Below are 21,473 nucleotides of genomic sequence, written 5' to 3' on the forward strand. Positions count from 1 at the left end.
AGGCTTCAGAGCTCATCATAGCACTGAAACAGCTCTGGTGAAGGTCACTAATGATATTCTCATGGTCTCAGATAATGAACTTGTGTCTCTACTTGTCCTGTTAGACCTCAATGCTGCATTTGATACAGTTGATCACAATATTCTCATAGAAAGACTTGAACATACTGTAGGGATCCTTTACCTGGGGAAAGGGGGAAAGGGGAAAGCATTAGGCTGGTTTACAATTTATCTGTCTGACAGATTCCATTTTGTTCATGTTAATAATATATCCAGGGTCACTTGTGGAGTACCACAGGGTTCAGTCCTTGGGCCAGACATATATATATATATATATATATATATATATATATTATATATTAGGGCTGGGCAAGTTAACGCGTTAATTTCGCGTTAATTCATTACACTATTAACGGCGATATTTATTTTATCGCGCATTAACGCATGTTGCTCACATGCTTTCAGTCAGTGTCAGTCCGCAGGCGCGCTGACTGCAGCGCGCTGTCACGGCAGCACTCTCCCGCTCCCCCTCCCCTCTCGTACATGGCTCAGCGGCGCCAGCCAATCAGCACGCAGGCTCAGCCTGGCCCGCCCACTCAGCTCTCACACAAGCTTAACAAACAAACAGCTGAGAGAGACCGCAGCAGCGAAAAAACATGAACAGAGGAAGTAGCACCGTTTGGCTTTATTTTAATACCGTAAATGAAATCAAGCTGTATGTTTTGTAAAAAGCCGGTTCATTTCAGTGGAAACACAACAAATTTATCTAAGCACGTGAAAAAACATGAAAACGTCGAGCCCCAGAAACGGAGAGAGGAGATGAAACTTCTCTCACTGCCCCGACAGACCCACAGACGTCTCTGATTGAGGCGTTTCAGTCCTCCAGGGAACATCCAGGTAGATCAGTGGATGGATGGATGGATGGATGGATGGATGGATGTTACTGGAGCCCACACATAACATGTAATTAAGACCTTGAAAGAACCCAGTACATATATTAAAAAGTGTTATTTAAGATAAGATAACATTAGCTAATCCTTTTTTTATCCCACGACGGGGAAATTTATAGGATTAAAGCAACAGGCAGGTGCACACAACACAGACAAAATTACATAAGGATTGAAATATATAAGAGGTGGATTAGCGAAAAAACACTGAACATAACATTATTATTATTATTATTATTATTGTTATTATTATTATTATTATTATTATTTAATTGTAATAATAAAATAAAAACCACAAAACCCAAAAGGTCAACAGTTTCATGATACATCAAGCTTAGGGACTGGCTAATATACAGCAGGTCAAAAAAGGCCATATTTTGGCTGCAGTGCTTGCTGTTCTCTTATGAAGAAAAGATCAACTAGTGCACTAAATTCAATAGATGGGTTGAAAATATCCAGTATAAAATAAGTGCTACAAATGTTACAACACTTTTGTTCATATGGCAGCAGAACATTAAAATAAAAGTGCTCTTTACACTACTTTTGAATTCATTCTTGGAGTTTGTAAATACAATGCGATTAATCGCGATTAATCGCATTGTATTAAATTAAATATTTTAATCGTTGCCCAGCCCTAATATATATATATATAGATAGATAGATAGATAGATAGATATTCTCTGTGAGTTCCAGCTGCTTGCTCTACCCATACTGGTGGTTCACCGGTCCACATCACCTGTTTGGTTCTGTCACTATCTGCATCCTATCCTTTGGTCTCCTGCTGACCCTGCCTGCACCTTCAGCCAAGATTCATCTGCCTAGTCTGGTTCTGATTGTCTGCCTCACCCACCACTACTCATCTTTTAGATGTATCTCTGTGTCTGGCTTAATATTGGGTTCACCAGCAGTAATAATTACACAAAAGGGGTGGCATGCACAGTTAAAAAAAGAAAAGAAAAATAATCTGCTCCCCAAAATTGGTTTCCCATTATCTGTCATATCACTGTGTGAGGAATTGGCGTCCCTTGCAGCTGCAGGTGCCCTGCTTGCTGTGAGAAAATGCTGCAGCCATGCACATTGCACTGAGCATAACAGGCTGAGACGAGGAAAGGCCATGAGGAGGAGCAGTTCACCTTTCGGTCTCTGAAATGGAACGGGAAACGGGGCTGTGGGGGTTCCATTCTATAGGGCAATTGTCTACCGCAATCGGTGTCTAAAGTCAGTTACGCCCAGGGGCGGATTGTTCCAGGGAGGTTTGGGAGGATTCCCAACCGGTTGATGTATTTCAGGTCAAACCGGACAGTGGTCAAACAATTTTTCCCAATAATAAAACGCAGGTGATGTGCGGGCGCGAAGCTGCCCTCGTGGCCACAGGTGGCTCAGCATCAGGCTGAGTCAATCTGATATTTTGTGAGATACAAACAGCCCCTCATTATAAAAAAAAAAGCAAGAAAGAAACCTGAGCGAGTTGAAGTAGCAAAGACGCTGGAAAGAAAGAAAAAAGAAATTAGTGGATTAGAGAAATGTCCACAGGATCAGCCTGTGTGCAAAATTAACCAGTTAAGTTTTTTACCGCTGTTTTTTTAAGTGGGACCTTAGTCCTTTACTGCAAGGGGAGAGGTCAGCGTGATTCCGGTCAGTCAGGACAGCAATGGACCGAGCAGCATGACTACAGGTTAGCAAACACTCCCTACATGGTACCATGTAGGTACCATGTGTTTGGCAGATATTATGAGTGGATTTAAGATGTGTTCAGTGGACACAGAACATTAAAGGTTACACTATACGTAATTAAATAAATACTATGCTTTATCAATTAAAATAATTGTCAATCTATACTGGCAGACAAGGAAAAGAAAGACAGTACTGGGGACAGTCTGTGATCAAAGGATAATATTTTAACAGCTATAGGCTACATCCTGTTTTCCTGTTGTGTTTCATAAAGAATAGAAAATAAGTTGAGTGAGTTGATTTCCTCACTGTGTTTGTGTGTTTGGTGCTTTCCTTATTTTGTTTTTTAATGTATTTGTGTTCTAACAATGTACATTAAATAACGTTTATTATTGTTGCTGTTATTGGTATTTGTAGCTGAGGAGGCCAGTTTCAGTAATGGAGTTGTTGCAGAGGGGCAGAATAATGTCAGTCATAGGAGTGAAGAGGAGGAGGAGACAGATGAGGAGGGACAGGAGAAAGAGAAGGTGGTGGTGGTGGTGGAAGAGGAGGGGGAGTGTGTCCCTTTACATCTGATGTAAAAGTAAAACAGCATTTAAGAAAATGAACATCATACCTACAGTAAAACATTGGTAGTGGTGGTAGTGTGATGGTTTAGGTCTGTTTTGCTGCTTCAGGACCTGGATGTTGCTCTGCAGTTGATGAAACCAGGATTTATGCTCTCTGACACAAAATACAAATGGAAAATTTGTCTTGGCACAATCAGCTTGTGATCATAAGATCGAACAGGAAATTGGTCCAAAATCTACGAGGAAATCTACCTCTGAATGGAACCAAAGATGAGGATTTTGAAGTGACCTTTTCAATTACCTGATGTGAATCTCAGAGTCAGAATTAGAATCAACTTTACTTGCCAGGTATGTGTTAAAATAATTTGACTCTGGATTTTACAATGCTCAAGATGTGCTTACTTATACAATAACCCAATAATGCAGTAATAAAAATGTAAACACAGTCTGCAGTAGTAGAAAACACATACGCACACAACACACAAGCAGACAGATTGAGGCAATAATGCCATGGTGCAATAAGCAGAGTGCAAATGATGCAGGAGTAAATATTATTTCTATTATTGTTGTTATAATATACACGTGGGAGTGGTTTAAAGGTGCACATACACATACAAATATACATGTCCACAGTGTGATGAAAGGCAGAGAATGCGGGAATAAATAAGTATTATATGTGGTGTTATGTACATGAGGTAGGTGAATTTGGTACACAGAATTTACATTATGACTATGAACAGCACTGAAATAGATAATAATGAATTAGTAACTGGTAAGGGACAGCCAGTAGGTAGCTGAATCGAGGTAGAATCACTGGGTCACTGCATATGAGGTTGTTTTTTTATACTGTAAGATGTTCATTAGCTTGTAGGAAGACACTGTTTCTGAGTCTGGTGGTTTTGGTGTACAGTGCTCTGCAGTGCCTACCAGAGGAAAAAGGTTGGACAATGTTGTGACCAGGGTGAGATGGATCTGCATTGACGTTTCTTACCCACTTCATGACTTTGGAAATGTGCAGGTCCTGAATGGAGGGCAGGTTTGCGCTGATGTCCACAATCATCTCCACAGTTTTGAGCATGTTAAGCTCCAGGTTGTTCTGCCTGCACCAGAAAGCCTACTGTAGGCCAACTTATCACTCTCCTGGATGCGGCCAATGACGCTTGTGTCATCAGCAAACTTCAGGAGTTTGACAGAGGTAAGCTCACTGGTGTAGAAGCAGAAGAGCAGTGAGGAATATACAGCCCTGGGGGTCACCAGTGCTAATAGTGTAGGATGTGAAGTTCCCCAACCTGACCTGGTGACTCTTGCTAGTCAGCAAGTTTATAATCCACTGACAGGTGGAGGCTGTCCCAGTTAGCTGGGTGAGTTTTGTGCTAAAGTTATCCAGGATTAAACACCGAGCTGACGTCCATGAACAGGATCCTTGCGTATGTCCCTGGAACTTTAACTTGTTGGTAGATATAGTGCAGCTGATGTTGACTGCATCATCCACTGACCTGTACTGCAGGGGTCCAAAAAGTGTCCTGTGATGTCTTTCAGGTGAGCCAACGGCAGTTTTTTAAAGGACTTCATCGGTACAGATGTCAAGGCGACAGTTCTGCGGTCATTTAGTCCAAAGATGGAGGGTTGTTTGGGTACTGGAATGATTGTAGAGCATTAGAGGCAGGAGGGAACTTCTCACAGTTACAGTGATCTGTTGAAGATCTTTGTGAAAATGGGGGGGCCAGCTTGTCTGCTCAGATATTCAGGCACTATGGTGACACACCATCAGGGCCAGGGGCCTTCCTGATGTTCTGCCTCAGGAAGAGCTGACGCACATCCTCTTCACAGATTGTGAAGGAGAGAGGGTGTGCGAGGGCTGTCAGTGGAGGTCACTGTGTAAAGATAGTGTTGGAGCAGAGGAGAGGTGTGAATTTGGGCTTGAAACCAACAAAGCCTGCTGCAACTTTGTTCCACCACAGCCGAGCTGTCCGTAGCGTGGAGCTCACGGAGCTTTGCGCCGCAGCTGCAGGTGTATCTAACCCAAAGAACACACCGCTGAATAAGCGCAGTACAGTGCAAACACTCAAAATCCAGCCTATAGATAAAAAAACCCCGACTAATTTTAAGTCTGTAAGGCGGTTTGGAAGAGATCAGTCTCTACTCCCTCTCCACTTCAGTCTGTTTCTCTCTCTCTCATACACACACACACACACACACACACACACACACACACACACACACACACACACACACACACACACACTACTTGTCCAGGCTGACAGAAACTGCATTAATAGTTCAGCCAGATCTGTAATCCAGATATTTCTCCCGGTGGATTATTTTATCCTTAAAAAATATTCAAAAGATTTTTGCATATACAATAATAGACATTATTTGTATTTTTTGTTTTATTTATGTTTTTAATCATAATACATTTTTCAAGTACCATTTTTCTACTAATTTTTACAGAGTTGCCACACAGTAATGCTTAATAGCAGCAGGGCGCAAAACGATGACCGCTGAAGGTGGGCCGCAAAGCCACTTCCAGGAGGCGTTCACCAACCCTCTGGCCTTACCTGGCCAACAGGAGTACAGTGGAGCAGAGACGGGACGGGGCGAGTAGAGTAGAATGGGGCAGGGGAGACAACAGCTATGGAAAAGGGAATAAGTGTCCGCAGGTCTTTCCACATTAATGCAGGGTTGCTGGATGATTTTCCAAGCTTTTCAGGATAGCATCTCTTTGCTGCTTTGTTCTCTTTAGTTTGATGAAGCTGCCAGAGTATCACTTTGAACCAGGGCTTTTAGTTGTCGTATATGTGGAAGGTTTTAGTCTGGACACATATGTCCTCACAAAAACCGATGTGTCACAGTGCAGTTAGTTTTTCTAGGCCAGTGGCTGCAACTTCAAAAACACTCCAAGCAGTACAATTAGGATTGTTACGACACTAAAATTTCTATCTCGATTTCAATACTAAGATACTTGATATCATTTTCGATACCGCTGCTATATTTTTAAAAGGCACAGGGATTATTATGGTTAAGTGCAAAAAAATAAATATTTACAAATGTTAAACATATCTTTAATTTTCCTGTTTAGTCCAAAAAAGTAGAGGGACAATTCTATGCAGAATGGAAACTGAAAGGTTTAAGGTTATCACTACAAGGTTGCTCTTGGTTTATATAGAGACAGAGTCTACCTTCCCAGGTTTTCCACACAAGCTCCATTACGCAGTCCGCCCAGAAAAGATTAAATCCCCATAGGTGACGTTTGCTGTCTGCATTGTGCTTGGTGAGCCAGGACTCGCTAAAACAGAGGGAGGCAGATCTGCTGAAGTCTGGGTTAGTTCTGTTGAGAAGAAGCAGTTCATCTGTTTTGTTGGCCAGCGAGTGAACATTCGCATTATTTTTGCTTTAATGTTATCCATCCATCCATCCATTTTCTAACAGGTCTATCCCTTGTGGGGTCACGAGGGGTGCTGGTGCCTATCTCCAGCTGTCAATGGATGAGAGGTGGGGTGCACCCTGGACAGGTCGCCAGTCTATCGCAGGCTTTAATGTTATTATCATCATATTGTTGATTTTTTTTATAGGGGGCTGTAATCACTACCTTTCTACTAGCAAATATGATATATACGAATGTAAGCATGTATATCCCAAAATACAAATTGAGATAAGTGTAAGGTCACAAAAGAAGTCAGATAAACAGTATGTTATATTCACAGGAAAAAATCCCTTCCAGTGTGTGGAGGCAAGAAGCCAGTGGTCAAAAAGACAAAAGCAGAGAAGTTGTATCAATACCCGTTCACTCAGGTTGCCACTCATCCGGACACCTCAGAAACAGGAGGACATTGCGCAACTGATGTCGTTACATCTCCTTAGCCCCTTTTAAACCGCCCTCCAACCCTATTTCTCACCGCCGGGCTCCACTCTATTCTTAGTATAAATAAAAATAAAGAACAGCTTCTCTATGCCTGTGTGGCGGCAAATCCCAGGATCTTATTTAGACAGACACTGGGAGATGCAGACAGTATGACTGTCTGCGTCTAGAAAGTGTTTTATCCCCCCCTTGGTTCATGGTTTGTAAATAGTAACATAGTTCACATTCCACCAATTTCGATTTATATGAAAAGTCAGTGTTGGACAAATGTGTGTTTTCTGAGCAAAAGGAAAGGGGTCTGTTTGATCGTTAGTACTAAAATATCAGTCTAATTACCAAACTGTGGGGAAACAGTTTATAATTAACTGACAATTACGAAAACATCCAGCAATGATTTTCACATTTGATATCTTTTATGTGCTGATATTCCCCACTAACTTAGTAAACGCCTTATAGTGACTTTTCAGCCGAGATGAACAGATCCAGTCTGCGGGAAATCACATCTGGCTGTCGACATGCAGCAGCAAGCAGGGATTTCCCCTTGTAGCCTCCCCTGAGAGACCCAGCCTGTCAGCAGGAAGATTACAGAGTAGAGTTTAACTCCATCCAAGACACAGTTAATACACACATTACCGAGATGCTTTTGCAACCAGGCATTCAAGCAATAAGAGAACTGGAAAGCTCACTTCTGAATCCCATTGCAAAGGATGCAGCAGTTCGCAAATATCCTGAACTGCAAGAGGAAGACTTGAAAGTCCAATTGGCCATGTTTCCAAACAAGTACAAGATCAACAGATCTGCTGTAAATGCTTTGAAACAAATGAAGCTGAAGCGCAAGTTCAATTGAAGAAACTCATTGCCTGCCTCCATTCAATCAGAGTCCGATCCGCCTCTGATGTGAGCCAATCAGCTACGAACCGCACCTCCATGAAGCCAATCAGCATCCCGCGCTCATCTTAAAAGCAACTTCAAATCCACGTCTCAGCCTGCAAGCAAGCCTGCCAGCAAGCGCAAACGGATTGCATGTCGGATTTCGAATCAGATGTCCGATTCAACCCACCCCCAACCCCTTCTCCACCATCGTAGCTGAGTTCATCTAGCTTCCATGACGTTCCTCCATCCTCAACCCATCAGAGGGTTTTCTCCCTTCAGTCTTCATCACTCCCTATCACCCCGTTATTGGTCCGGCAGAAGACCACCATGTTGGGCCCGGTTCTGCCAGAGGTTTCTTCCCAAAGGGGAGTTTTTCCTCTCCACAGTCGCTTCAAGCTTGCTCATCATGGACAGTTCATGCAAACCTGTGTTTATCAAGTTGGACATCTATCTTAAACAGATCATCATATGGACTGAACAAACTTCTTCTATCTCCACTCCACCACCAGTTTCAGACCTGGGGGGGGGAACATCCCTGTTCTCATACATCTACTTATGCATATTAAAGTATAATTCAGCATTAATGTTCCTGCCGAGGTCTGAGCGCCAAAGACTTAAAATATTGTGTCAATAAAATCCTTCTAATTGCCATTTCTTTCTCTGTGAGTTTTTCAGATTGAAATACCCTTGGAGTTACATGGTCTGTTTGATCAGGTAGAGACACTGGAGAGATTGTTGCTGGTGGTGCCTATATCTGCTGAGGCAGAGTACGGTTTTAGTAGACTACACAGACGGAAAACATGGTTGCAATCAACCATGACTCAAAAAAGACTCAATGTCGTTGCTGTTTGACATATTCACCAAGAGACCCTTGGCAGACAAGAAATTGCCCAGGAATATGTTCAGGGTAGTGACAGAAGGAGAGATGTTTTTGGGTCCTTTATTTAGTCGATTTCTAAAAAGTAACTTTCTTAGGCTACACTATAGGGAAGTTTGTCCTGTAATTGGTGGGTTGCTGGTTCAAACCCCTGCTCCTACCGTCTCCGTCATTGGGCACTTCACCGAAAGACACTTCACAGGAATTGCATGCTAGGGGTGTTCAGAGAGCCCAGAGGCACCAATATATGGCAGCCTTGCCTCTGTCAGTCTGCCCCAGGACAGCTTTGACTGCTAACATAGCTCACCACTGTCAGGGTGTGAATGTGTGTGTGAATGGATGAATGACTGATTGTAGTCTAAAGCTCTTTGGGGTCATGACACCAGATAAAGCACTATACAAGTATGAGCCACTTACCATTTACATGCCATTAAAAAGTATGTTTCATTTATAGTATCCATACTTATTTTTATTAATATGTTGCTGTATGGCTGTTTCTGAGTTTATACACAAATGTTTAAATAAAACTTATTTTGAATAAGGCATGATGTTTTGGTTGGTAGATGATCATATATTGTTGATTTTGAGCACCATCTGGATGCAGCAGGATTTTTTTTGACAGGTTCTTATTATTGCTTGTGCATGGCGTGACCACTTGGAGTTCCCATAGGATTAGCTGACTGGGTCACAAACCAGCTGTCTTGGCCTTGGAGGTGTGCTTTCCAAAATTTCTACAATGCTTTTTTAGTCCAAACTATTTGCCCGTTGGCTATTACAAAAGTAACTACTTGAGTACTAGTTAAAGTTAAATAAAAATAACTTAATTGTGTTGAAATCATTAGCTGACATATTTTAGCTGGCTTTGAAGGCTTTAAACTGAATTTTGTGGACTTGATAGCAAATAATTACAATAGTCCAGCCTTGAAGTAACAAAGGCATGGACTAAGACACATTGATTCCAAGAATTGGTTGTAGGAGGAAGAGAACATTTATAAGTGAGGTTATTTCAAGTTGAATTATGATGGGTGAATGGTTTTAGTTGGATTCAGCAATAGCTGGCTGGAGGAGGCACTGAGGTTCTGGAGATCATTAGAGTGGCTGGTGTGCTGGTGTGGACGTCTCATGTCTTTGAGGGACAAGTCCAAGTGAAGCCTCCAAGTCCCAAGTTTCTAATGAGTGAAATACATTAAGTGAAAACATTTTCAGGGCCAAAAAAGGGGGTGTCTGCCCCCCCAGAAGGAGGTTGTTGTTAGCAAATTTTCAGCACTTGCAGACTTAGCACGTTCTCTCTCTTGAAAGACAGCATGTTACTTTTAGCTAGCTATGAACCTCATCAATAAAATACAGAGATCTAAAATAAACTAGCTGAAAATATGTCAAGAATAATATCAAGCCACATATATAATAAGCAAAATATGATTACGATAATATTAAAATGTATGCTCTTCAGGGGTTTATTAACATTATTTGTCCACAAACATTCATATCTACCTTACATCAATGCAGCGAAGCTGTTGCTCTGAGGATTACCCAGAATCCCTTGCTACTCTGAGTGCAACTACATATGAAACAGCAGATGGTGCTGTTTTCCTATTTAGTAGGATTTATTGTCCCCACAGGTCTTTTAACTTTGTTTCACCTGTGCTGCATATTCTGGGTGAAAATGTGGTCATTAAGCTACAACTAACACAAGCAGATTGTTATAAGCCATTGACATCCCATAATATTCCACCAACATTAATGGGTAACAATTGAGCTCATCCTTTCACAGTAAAACATGTAAGAGATAGTCTTTCTTCCTTTCAAAAATGAAAATAAGGCACCCACACCACAGCTTCTTTGGGCCATGGCATCCACGGCCCGTTAAACTCTACTCTCATGGGTTGGGGTGCCAGCAGCAGTGGTAAATTTTATTTTATGCTGGTGTTTTTTGTAAAGAGGTGATCAGGAAAGCAATAGGTCCTACGTAAAGAGACAGTTCTACATTTTATGGGACGGATGGCAACACCTGAAGCAGCTGCACTTTATAGCTCACATAGCAGCTTGCCTTTCGTTCTTCCATTTGTTGGTTAAGGTTGGTTTAACCTTAACCAACTGAAGCATTCATTGGCTATATCCAAGAAATGCAATTAATGAGTGTAAGTTATTAAAAGAATAACTTACACTCATTATCATTTTGCCACCGTTTAACTCCATGACATCGATCAATCTAAAAAAAAAGGAGTTGACATTGATTTTCTTGTTGGTGTATAATTTGTGCCACCTTTACTAATATATATATATATATATATATATATATATATATATATATATATATATATATATATATATATATATATATACGTTTTAAGGTTAAGCATAGGTGACGTTATTTAAGTGAGGAACTGTGATGTGGCCCTAGCAGTGTTGAGGAGAAAGACACTCAAATACATGTAAATGGACTGATTAATTTGTCTGGGATAAATGTGTAATTTAACAGTCTTATCTTGTGGAGCCTTCTGTTCCAAAATTCCTGCATGCAGTTGTAGTCTTAATACCCCACAGGTGTTTTTATAATGGATTAGAGTAAAGTCAATTTTGGATCTTTCATTATAGGAAGATGATGAAGATACTTTGTCTGTTGCCACATGGAGGGAGCAGACAGAGATGCTCATTGAGTTCTTGTCCTTAAAAGTGTAATCGAACAGCTTTACCTTTCTATACGTTTGAGTATGTAACAGAATAATAGTTGGCTCAACTTGCCTCTGTTAGAAAAACCATAGATATGCAACTGAAATTAAAATGTCTTTCTGTCACTATATATATATATATATATATATATATATATATATATATATATATATATATATATATATATATATATATATATATATTCAGGTAGAACCATGAAAAATGCACAGACCCAGGCCACTTGACTTCCACATTCTTGTGGAACCTCCACCTCCTATGATCTTCACTGTATCAAACTATAATTAGCTGCACTACCAGCTACATATTTAGGCCTACCTGCACAGCTATAAGACTTCTTATTTACATAATCTCCTCCATTTAGTGAAGAAGCAGTGATACGAATGTGAGGCCATCTATGCAGCCCATTATGCCTACAAAACCTAATATATATCAAAAGAAAAGTTGTGTGTCAAGTCTCCAAATTTGATACTGAATAAATTATTGCTTTCACTGCTATCTGCAGTTGTGTGTAGTTATTTTATTAGTCTTGTGGCTCTGTGACTAGAGAACACCACTAAACTCTACTATAACTGAGTGCAACAGTAACATTCCTGACAGTGTAACATACAGTTGCCTCTGAAGGATAATCTGAATCACTTATATTATATAAAAAGCCACAGTTGGCACAAAAACAAAGTGCAGCACAAAGAAATTGTTCTAAACAGTTTAGAACGGGCGTCCCCTCGTTGTGCTATACGATAAGGCTTTGAGTAGTTTTGCTACTGAAAAGTGATTTATAAATAAACCTGCCAATATTAAGATAAATTTACTGCGGCAAAAATGGTAACGACTGAAAATATATTAATCCAGAAATGATACAAAATGTATTCGTTGTCTGATCAGCCTCTCCTGACAAAGATTTGTGCTCCACCATCTACTCGGTCCTCCAGGATGTGCCTTTTCTGACACCTCTTTGTCCAGGTCTTAGCTAACCATCTTTGCCTTGAACACGCTATTTTATGATTAAACACGGTGGTGGCATAATAATGATGTGCAGAATCTGGTCATGGTTGATGGGCTGATGAATGGATTCTAATACAGGGCTTTATATACCTGGTTTATACTCCCAGTTTTTTTTCCTCACGCACAGACAGCATCTTGAGCCCCAAGCGCACTTTAGTATTTGAGCTGCCAATCACAGCTATGAGCAAATCAAAGAAAAACAGGCTGATTGCAACCTCTGACTCACGGATTGATCAACTTGATTTATTTGACTGTCCAGAGATAATTTGACACGTATTATAACAACAACAACAACAACAATAATAATAATAATAATAATAATAATAATAATAATAATAATAATAATAATAATAATAATAATAATAATAATAATAATAATAATAATAAATAATTTATATTAAATAATAAAGAAAAATAGTTAGTTTTTTCCTGGGTCATTAAATGCAGAATATCTCATTATTGATTCATTCATTTATTTATTGAAGTAATGAATCCGAAGCGGTTGAATAGGTTGTTTCCAGTAAATCTACTTTATCCGAATATTATATCAACTTCTTAATGTGTCATCAAAGCCTTTTCCGATAAAACATGAAATTGCAATAATGTAGCTCCTTTTTCCTAAAGGCATGAACAGGAAGCGAGTAGTTTTAAAGGCACTAATTGTCCCAAGAAATGTGGTACTTTTTGTGCGTAAAGGCAACGCACGGGATACAGAGAAGACGCACAGAAGCGCTGTGGTGGTTTGGTCTGATTTAAAAAATGGTTTCAGATTTTCGAAGCCGTTGCGTTTTCTTCCCCAAAACAGAGGAAAAATCATTCTTCTTCCCTCATGCGCTTCTTCTCTCCGCCTTGCTCTGCGCTGCGGAGCTGCAGTGATGTCAGCCTGCCTGGGTCATTTGAAGGTCATCAGCCTCGGAAGGGTTCACCCAAAGTTCACTCGCATATATTAGGCAATTCAATCTTTCATTCTCGGTGGCAAAACTAGTTGGAAATGAGCGGCACGGTGGGACGGATAACCCATTCGTCATCGCAGAGGGGATCGGGCGCTTTTTAAACACCGTCCGTGATTATTTTCTGCTCTTAGAATAATAAAGAGCCTCCCCTTCGAGCAGGCTGCACCGCAAGCACTTATGCCGAGAGCCAGGACGAGCGATCCGCTGCAAACACGGCGGAACAGTGCTGTTGTTATGCTGGAATCCCGTTCGGATATCCGCTGCGGCGCGCTGACCGCTCCCGGTGCCGGCAACCGGCGAAGGGGCATCTAGGAGAAGCTGCGGGACCAACATAGTTCCTGATTCCAGTGCGGGACGGAGGAGACGAAGAGGAGAGGAATCCGCTGCGCCGAGAAGAAGAAGAGGAGAAAAACGAGGAGGAGGGGTGAAGAAGAGGAGTTTGATGGAGTTGTGTGCGCCTATGCCGGCGATTTTTCTGCAGAACGCACACGAGTAGGTGAACAAAGTGGTCATGTTTGACTGCATGGACATGCTGGCGGTGAGTCCCGGGCAGATGCTGGACTTCTACACGTCCAGCCCGTCGTCCTGCATGCTGCAGGAGAAAGCTCTGAAAGCCTGCATCAGTGGACTGGCGCACAGAGAGTGGCAGCACCGGCGAAGCGCACACTGTAGGTCCAACTTCTCACCCTCTGTTCCTGTTGCTGCTCGTGTTGTTTCTGCTGCTTAGACGTGTGAGGATGAGCTCTTAATGATGATAGGCCAGTGAACCCTGACTGTGTCATCGGCTTGATTCCCAACATGTTGCTGTTCAGGGGCCTGCTGATGAAAGAGTCGGGGAAAGTGTTGGAACATGCTTAAATTTCAATATAAAAAAATTCACTAAACTCACTAAGAGTCATAGGAGCATTTTTCTGTGAAGCAGATTAAGTTGTTTAGAGGAAGCTTTTCGTGTTGCAGAGAGCTGGAACTCTTTTGAGCGTCATTTTTCCAACCTCCATAAATCCCCGGCAGCGGAAGCAGCTCGGAGCCGCTGATGTTTGTCGAGTGTCGGATGAGCTGGTCTCGGAGAGCAGCGTGCTGGCTGCAGCTGGAATGCAGAACGTAAACACAGTCACAGGCCGGGCCTGCGCGCACGGCGGAGGGGAGGGGAGGGGAGCCGCGACCTGCGCCCCCTGACACTGATTTAGATAAATGACGCCGCGGACTCTTCAACAAGATTAGTGGCCTGTTATCGGAGCAGGAATTGGACAAGGATTATCGATGGGCGGCTGCTTGTTTTGCTTTAGCGGAGCAGACTTAATGAACGCGTCGAGGCCATTGAAATTTCGAGACAAAACAAGTATTTTTTCTTTTAAGGCGATTCTGAAACAATTAAATTGAGTGATATTTTTGGATAAAAATACGATGACGCAATGCGGAGTTGTTTTAGGGGCAAAGATGATATTTATTTGAAATCAAATCTGGTGTCATGCTGAGGGTATTATTGCGCTTCAGCGCCACTTCGCAGTGTTTGCTCTGGGCTGCCAGGCGCTGCTGCTGGGCTGGGATTTAGCCCCATCTGATGACGCCTGGCCTCTGGCCGTCATTCTTCCTGCAGCCTCTGCTCGGGGCTCTCCTGTCAGGAGGGCGTCTTATCAGCACTGGGAAAATGCGAAGGTTCCAACTGCGACCTTTAACCTGCGGCTGTCTCACATGGTGCTCAGTGGGTCAACTGTTCAGGGAGACCCTTAGAAATAAGAGCGCTTATTTGTCCTCCGTCTGGCTTTGTTGTTTGTTTCTGAGTTTATTTTTATTTAAATAATTATAATAAAAATAATAAATAACTAGGTTAACAGATAATACACAGTTGTTGTAGGTGCAAGTCTATATATGCAGACATATAAGCTCATAGCAGAATACACACACAGCCAGCATTTGATCACTGGCTTGTTCCGATTTCCGTTTCCTATCTGATCTTAAGAAATAACAAAGCATTTGTTTTGATCTTTTACACAATTGTTTTTTTTCTTAAATTCCATCTGGAACCAAATCAAAAAGCTTTAAATTGCTGGAAATAAGATATTCTGAAGTCTGCTGTGTGGTTGTGGTGCTTTGTGCGTGTTGCCCCTCAATTCTACACAGTAATCCAGATACGCTACGATGAGTGCGGAGCACGGTGTTTGCACAGAAATGCTTTGCTTTACTCAAGGATGAAATACTGTTTAAGAATTTAGTTTGCTATAGATGGTTTTCAGCTGACTTGTTCACATACCTTTTTATTTTCTGTATAGATAGATGGAATGCAGAGAGGCCATTCACTCTAAGAGGAGGATTCACTTTTGAATTTCCTCCTTATTCCCACAGCCACCTTATTTTGAGAATGAAATATTTTTCCTATAATCTTTTTTATTATTTATTAATTCATTAATTGCAAATTTGAAGCTGTATTATCATTAGGTAAAAAACCTTTGATCTATCAGTATGTATGGTTGGAGAGAGTTGACTATAAATTGCCTTGAGATGGCACGGGTTGTGAATTGGCGCTATATAAATAAAATAAAATTGGATTGAATTACTGCACTATTATTTTACCTTTTATTACATAGAACATAAATTTTTCTTATGAAAAGCATTTTCAAAGTTCAAGGCATGTAAATTCATCAAATGCAGATGTTCGTAGAATGTAAAAATGATCAAAGACTGTTTGATAACCTCAGAATAAACCTTTAAATGTACCTGCAGTTACTCACTCCTAATCTAACAAGACCATAAATTTCACAAATGCTTACATCCCAAAATTTCTTCAAATATCAGTGAAAATACAACGAGATACCAGAAATCTGATCAGAATTTCTTTGCACATTACGATAAAACTCAATATGGCTGTTAGGTTTGCAGATCTTGAAATAAATAAAGTCAGATTTATCGGATCATATTGCTATAACACTAATTATAAATATGATCCAGTTATTTTTGAAGCGCAGATATTTCTGAAAAATTAGTCACACATGTCCACGTCTTAAAAATGCTCTGGACATCACTTTTGTAACAAAAAACGGGATTTAAAATATGTGCCTTAATCAAAAATGTTGCTGTTTTGTTTATATGAGACAGTTACTGAGAAAATATGTAGAAAAACGTACTGAAAGAAAATAAATGTAAATGGTTAATTTGTGGTTATTTATTTTCTGTCAGGCGTTTGCAGTAGCAAAATCATCACTATAATCAGTGACAGATCAGAATGGTGTGTATTTGTTTTGCAGTATTTACCAGCACAGAAAGGGCTTTTCATTCTGTGAATAATGAAGTTCAATAACAGTAAATAGAATTAAAATAGAAAAGCTATATCACCTTCTTCTTTAAACGTCAGTTTGCAGAAAATCAAACCAATATTTTATGTCACTATACCTAGAATCTGATTGGATCATAAAGTAAGTGGTGTGCAATTTTTCCATGCACACCACTACATTACTGCACTGAATATACATTCATTTCATCCTTAATTTCTAATATTGTGCAGCACACCCATCAGCCTTGCTGTTTAATTTGTGACTCATTGTCTTATTTACCTTTATGCCCATGGCTTTTTGAAGGCAGGACTCAGTAAAAGCTAAATAGGACAGGATGAGACACTGCCGCTCCAGTTCTGAAAAGAAAAGTCCTAATGGTCCCTGTGAGCCCCACTATGGCCCACTGACCTTTCCGCCTAGAGAACATTAAACTCGTGCTCGTTCTCCTGTTGGAGTACGATCTGTTTTTTCATCCATGATTCTGACTGAGAAGCCCTCTCTCTCAGGGTCACAAGACTGTTGGTTTCTTCGTTTATTTATCGGGGATAATGGAAACCTCCTGGGTGTTAATTAGCAGCACTGACAACAAGCCCACCATTAATGCATTTCCTCATCCAGTTGGGATGTTAATTAAGAATGATCAAGGACCTCCTTAACGTAGATGAAATGAGCTTTGCAGGCTGAAGAATGGCGGTGTACGATGCTCATAATATAGTAAGGAGGATGACTTAATTACGTCAAAATACACCTAAAGATAAAGCTAAACAAATCAGAGGAGCGCCGCCTTAAACAGGCTGGGATGCTGCGCAGGGATGAGTACAGTACAAGTAGTGTGTGTGATGGGATAATTGGAGGTTTTTTTTTTTTTGTCTTGGAGGCTTAAGCGTCTCTGATGTGGACATGAAAGGCCATTAGCACAGCTTGCACACCAAGCTAATTTAGTGGGTGTGTGAAATGAAAGGCGGATTGGGGGAAATAAAAGTCGTGTTCGGCGGTGAAATGAAACGAGAGCTGTCTGGTGCTGGCCCCGTTTAATCAACATGATTCGGACGGCGTTAGGGTCCCACCAGGGACTGCTGGAACCTAGAACTGATACTGCAAATCACTTCTAGATTCCAACCTTTTATTAAATATCAAACACTGACAGGCTCCGGATACATGCATGCTTTCAAAGATTAGAACAGTCACAGAGACTCGTCTTTGAGTTTCTCGCTGAATTTTTTATCACAGGAAAACTAAACATAGGCCGGGTGTGACCTTATCCTTGACTTCAACGGGTGTGTCATAATGGGAAAAGTTATTTCATTGAATGACAGGCGACAAAGTCCAGGGCATCCTCACATCAGGGTTGTCACAAACTATGGATGTCACAATACTAACATTTCCAAACTGTATACCAATACTAAAATAAACACTCAACATAATTTTCGATACTACGGCAATATTTTTTGAATTAAGATTCTTTGTAATTAGGAGTGAAATGTATTATATCAGAATAAAATAAAACATTTAATATCCTTAATTAGGGCAGAATTAATAAGTAGAGAGACAATTCAGCCCTCATTTAGAGAAATATATCATTAAGGTGTCACTTTAGAAAATATAACCACTAGTTTAAAGGTTAATATCCTCTATGAAAGTGTGTACATTTGATCCAGTCATGCAGTTCTTTTATTTGATCATGGTTTTCTTATCTCTAGTGTGCCACTGTGTGCTTCCAATTGCCTGCCAAGTTGCTGATGATACAATTACATTTTACGACTGAGGGAAAATTAAGGATCATTCTATATTAAAATTCATTGTGTTTGCAAACAAACATGGATCTGGCTCATAAAAAAAAAACAGTTTTTACAGCACCAACTATTTATAACATGTTACCATGTGGTTGTTGCTGCCAGGTTTTGGGAATTTTTATTCTTCATAATTTTTCTGTGTATGTACTGTATGCTCTGCAAAAATGGAACTGAAAGTAAGTAAAATTTTCTTGAAATGAGTGTCTTATTTCAAGTGCAGGATATCTAATTATCTTATATTAGGGGTAAAAATACTCATTCTATTGACAAATAGTCTTATTTACCTGCTCAAATCAAGGAAAAATACACAAATTTCAAGAACATTTTATTTGCGTTTAGTTCCCCTTTCACAGTGTGTATGTACACTTCTGACTTTGCAGATGTTAAAATCTCTCTCTCTCTCTCTCTCTCTCTCTCTCTCTTTCTCTCTCTCTCGGTCTGGCATTTAGCTAGTAGGAATCATTTTGATAATCCTAACAGGAACAGTTCTGATTTAATGCAAGATAGTGAGAAAAGAGGCTTATTTGTCTTTTTATACATATATGGAAACATCCGGTAGAGTTCACAGAAATTGATGTTCCACAAAGCCTGCTTAGACTCATGTAAGATACATTTTTAGAAAATCCAACGTACACGTCCAGATGGCAAACTGTGACGGCAGTTTTAGCTCTCATTACAATGCAGGCGTGGAAAAAAAGCATAAAAAGGTAACATGGAGGGAAAAGTAACTAAGTTCTGCAGCAAAAAGACTGAATATACTACAACGTTTTAAGTTATTCTGACACTCACATGTTCGTACATCAATGCACACATTGGTATGCAACCTGGAATTAAGTGCCTTGCCCAGGGGCACATTGAAATGTGTCAGGAGGAATCTGGAATCAAACCAACAACTTTCCAACTGAAAGATGACTACTGGTTTTTGTCGTGGGAGTAAATTGTGTCAGGCACATTCCTCCATTTCACCACAGAGAACCAAAGCAGGAAATTAGATTTTCCCTCAGATATCAGTTTCCTGCTTTACCCAAAATGTCTAAAACGAGAGTTGTTATTTCTACCGACGTGCCTTTAATGCCACAAACACCAGCCCACTCAAAATAATTTTCCTTTTTCCATTCAGCTGTTGGATTCACTGCTCCTTTCCTCAGCTGTCTACCTCTTCCTCTCCTGCTTCTCTGACCATTTGAACTTCCTGCTCACCTTTATGAAAACACCTGAAATGCTTTCCCCTGTTGAGTCGGCTCCAGAGTGTTGGCCTAAACGTTAACCCTGTTGTTGCAGTGTCTGCTGGCTGCATGTGGGGTTAAACTGTGGGTCTGACTTTTAGTCCCTCCATGGAAGTTCACGTACATTTTTTAACCAGCTTGGCAACAACCTTCAGTGATATAGGCTGGTTCTTCAGTTATATTTTGACCAGTACTGATGTGAAATAATGAGATACAACATCTGTTTAATGGACAGAGCAAACGAAGGAGCTTTTGATGCCATTATCTCTTTGTACTCAGACTTTCTCTCCTTGAACAATCCTCTGGTTTTCCTGTGTTCTCTCTCTGTTCTCTGAAAACCTCCCTCCTCCACTGGTTCTGCTCGAGTTTACTCCCCGTTAAAAGGAAGTACTTCCTTTCCACTGTCACCACACGCTCGTTCAAGAGGAGCAATTACTGTAAAGTCACTGACTCGACGTTACTGGCTCAGTATTCCTTAAATAGAAAACATATTGGGAATCTGATTATAAATTATACTGCCATGCATCACATTTACAGATCGCACTGTATGCCATGGATGTTAATCTGTCTGATTTAATATTATTGGTATGAATCAGATTTATTTAGTTTTTCTATATAATTGGAAATTAATTGGATCTGTTTTTCTTATGAACTGCCATAAGACAGCCTTTTGTTGTGAACTGGCGCCACATTATTAAAACTGAATGAATTAAAGCCGATTCCCTCTGTTCCCCACTTTTTGCTTCCTTCATTACATGAAGTCAAATGACTCTTAGGCCATTGCTATTTTCTTGAGTTAGAGCTTTAAAGTAAAATCTCCCTCTCTCTGAAATGTGCTTGTGGAGTAAAGCTGTTAGTGATTTGCTGTGCTTTGGCTGAACCTTGGCCGTTTCCTCTGACTGCGACTGCTGGATGCGAGCAGCGCTCTTGCACAGAAGACACTTGAAAACTGAAGCGAGTGTCAGCACCTTGGAGAAGGAGGTGTACTGACGGGGAGTCATTTTCCTCTAATCCTCTCCCTCTATGCCCACCCGTTCACACTCAGATTACCAAAGCTCTCTGCTTAACACAAACCAAATAAACCGATACCCTGAGGAGCTTCAGGAAATGCCTCGCTTCCCCTTTTCATGCTTTTGTCCCCCCTATTTCATCCTGCATCTGACAATCTCTTAATTTATCGGGTTTAACTCAATCCGTTGATTTATAGTCACAGTTTTCAATTTGTTTTTATATAAATTAAAGTCAGTATTGAGTTTAAAGCACACTTGTCCCTCCATTATCTGCAACAGAAGAGCAGCTTTGTCCTAATTTCCCAAGCAGCACGGTTGGCTTAAATTGCCTGTGTGCAGCCACAGACTTTGCTTCAGGTTCTTTGCCATCTGTTGGTTGTGCGGAGCATGTGGCCACAGTTTTACATGTCACTGGTTTCTTGACTCTGAGAACTAGACACAGTGGAAGTGCACAGAGGACAAAGAGAGGATAGAGAAAGCACCGGTCCCGGTGAGGTTTTATGGAACCTTGAGAAAAAATGGCAAGCTTTGACTTAACACCTTAATAAAACAGAAAATGGGTTACATAATTGGGTTTCTTTTGTTTACAACACAGATGAAACAACTTTCATTTCTGGGCTAACCTATTGCTCTTCTGTTGATTACTATAGCCTTGTAATTATATTATTTATCTATAAGGACAGTGAGCGAACACAGGTGAACAGTGTTAGTCTCTTCAAAATCAGTTCATTAGGTT

The 21,473-nt window shown here is 40.6% G+C and overlaps 1 protein-coding gene across 1 annotated transcript in view; it reads left to right on the top strand.

Moving 5' to 3' along the window:
• Positions 1 to 13,663: 13,663 nt before the first annotated feature.
• The window catches only part of LOC105937679 (retinoic acid receptor beta), a 158,496-nt gene continuing 150,686 nt past the window's right edge, over positions 13,664 to 21,473 (top strand). Inside the window, exon 1 of the mRNA XM_012879127.3 lies at positions 13,664 to 14,107. Coding sequence (XP_012734581.1) covers positions 13,951 to 14,107 — 157 coding nt within the window. The 5' untranslated portion in view covers positions 13,664 to 13,950. The remainder of the gene's footprint in view (positions 14,108 to 21,473) is intronic.

Source organism: Fundulus heteroclitus, chromosome 13 (genome assembly GCF_011125445.2).
Source record: "Fundulus heteroclitus isolate FHET01 chromosome 13, MU-UCD_Fhet_4.1, whole genome shotgun sequence".
NCBI classification, from domain to species: Eukaryota; Metazoa; Chordata; class Actinopteri; order Cyprinodontiformes; family Fundulidae; genus Fundulus; species Fundulus heteroclitus.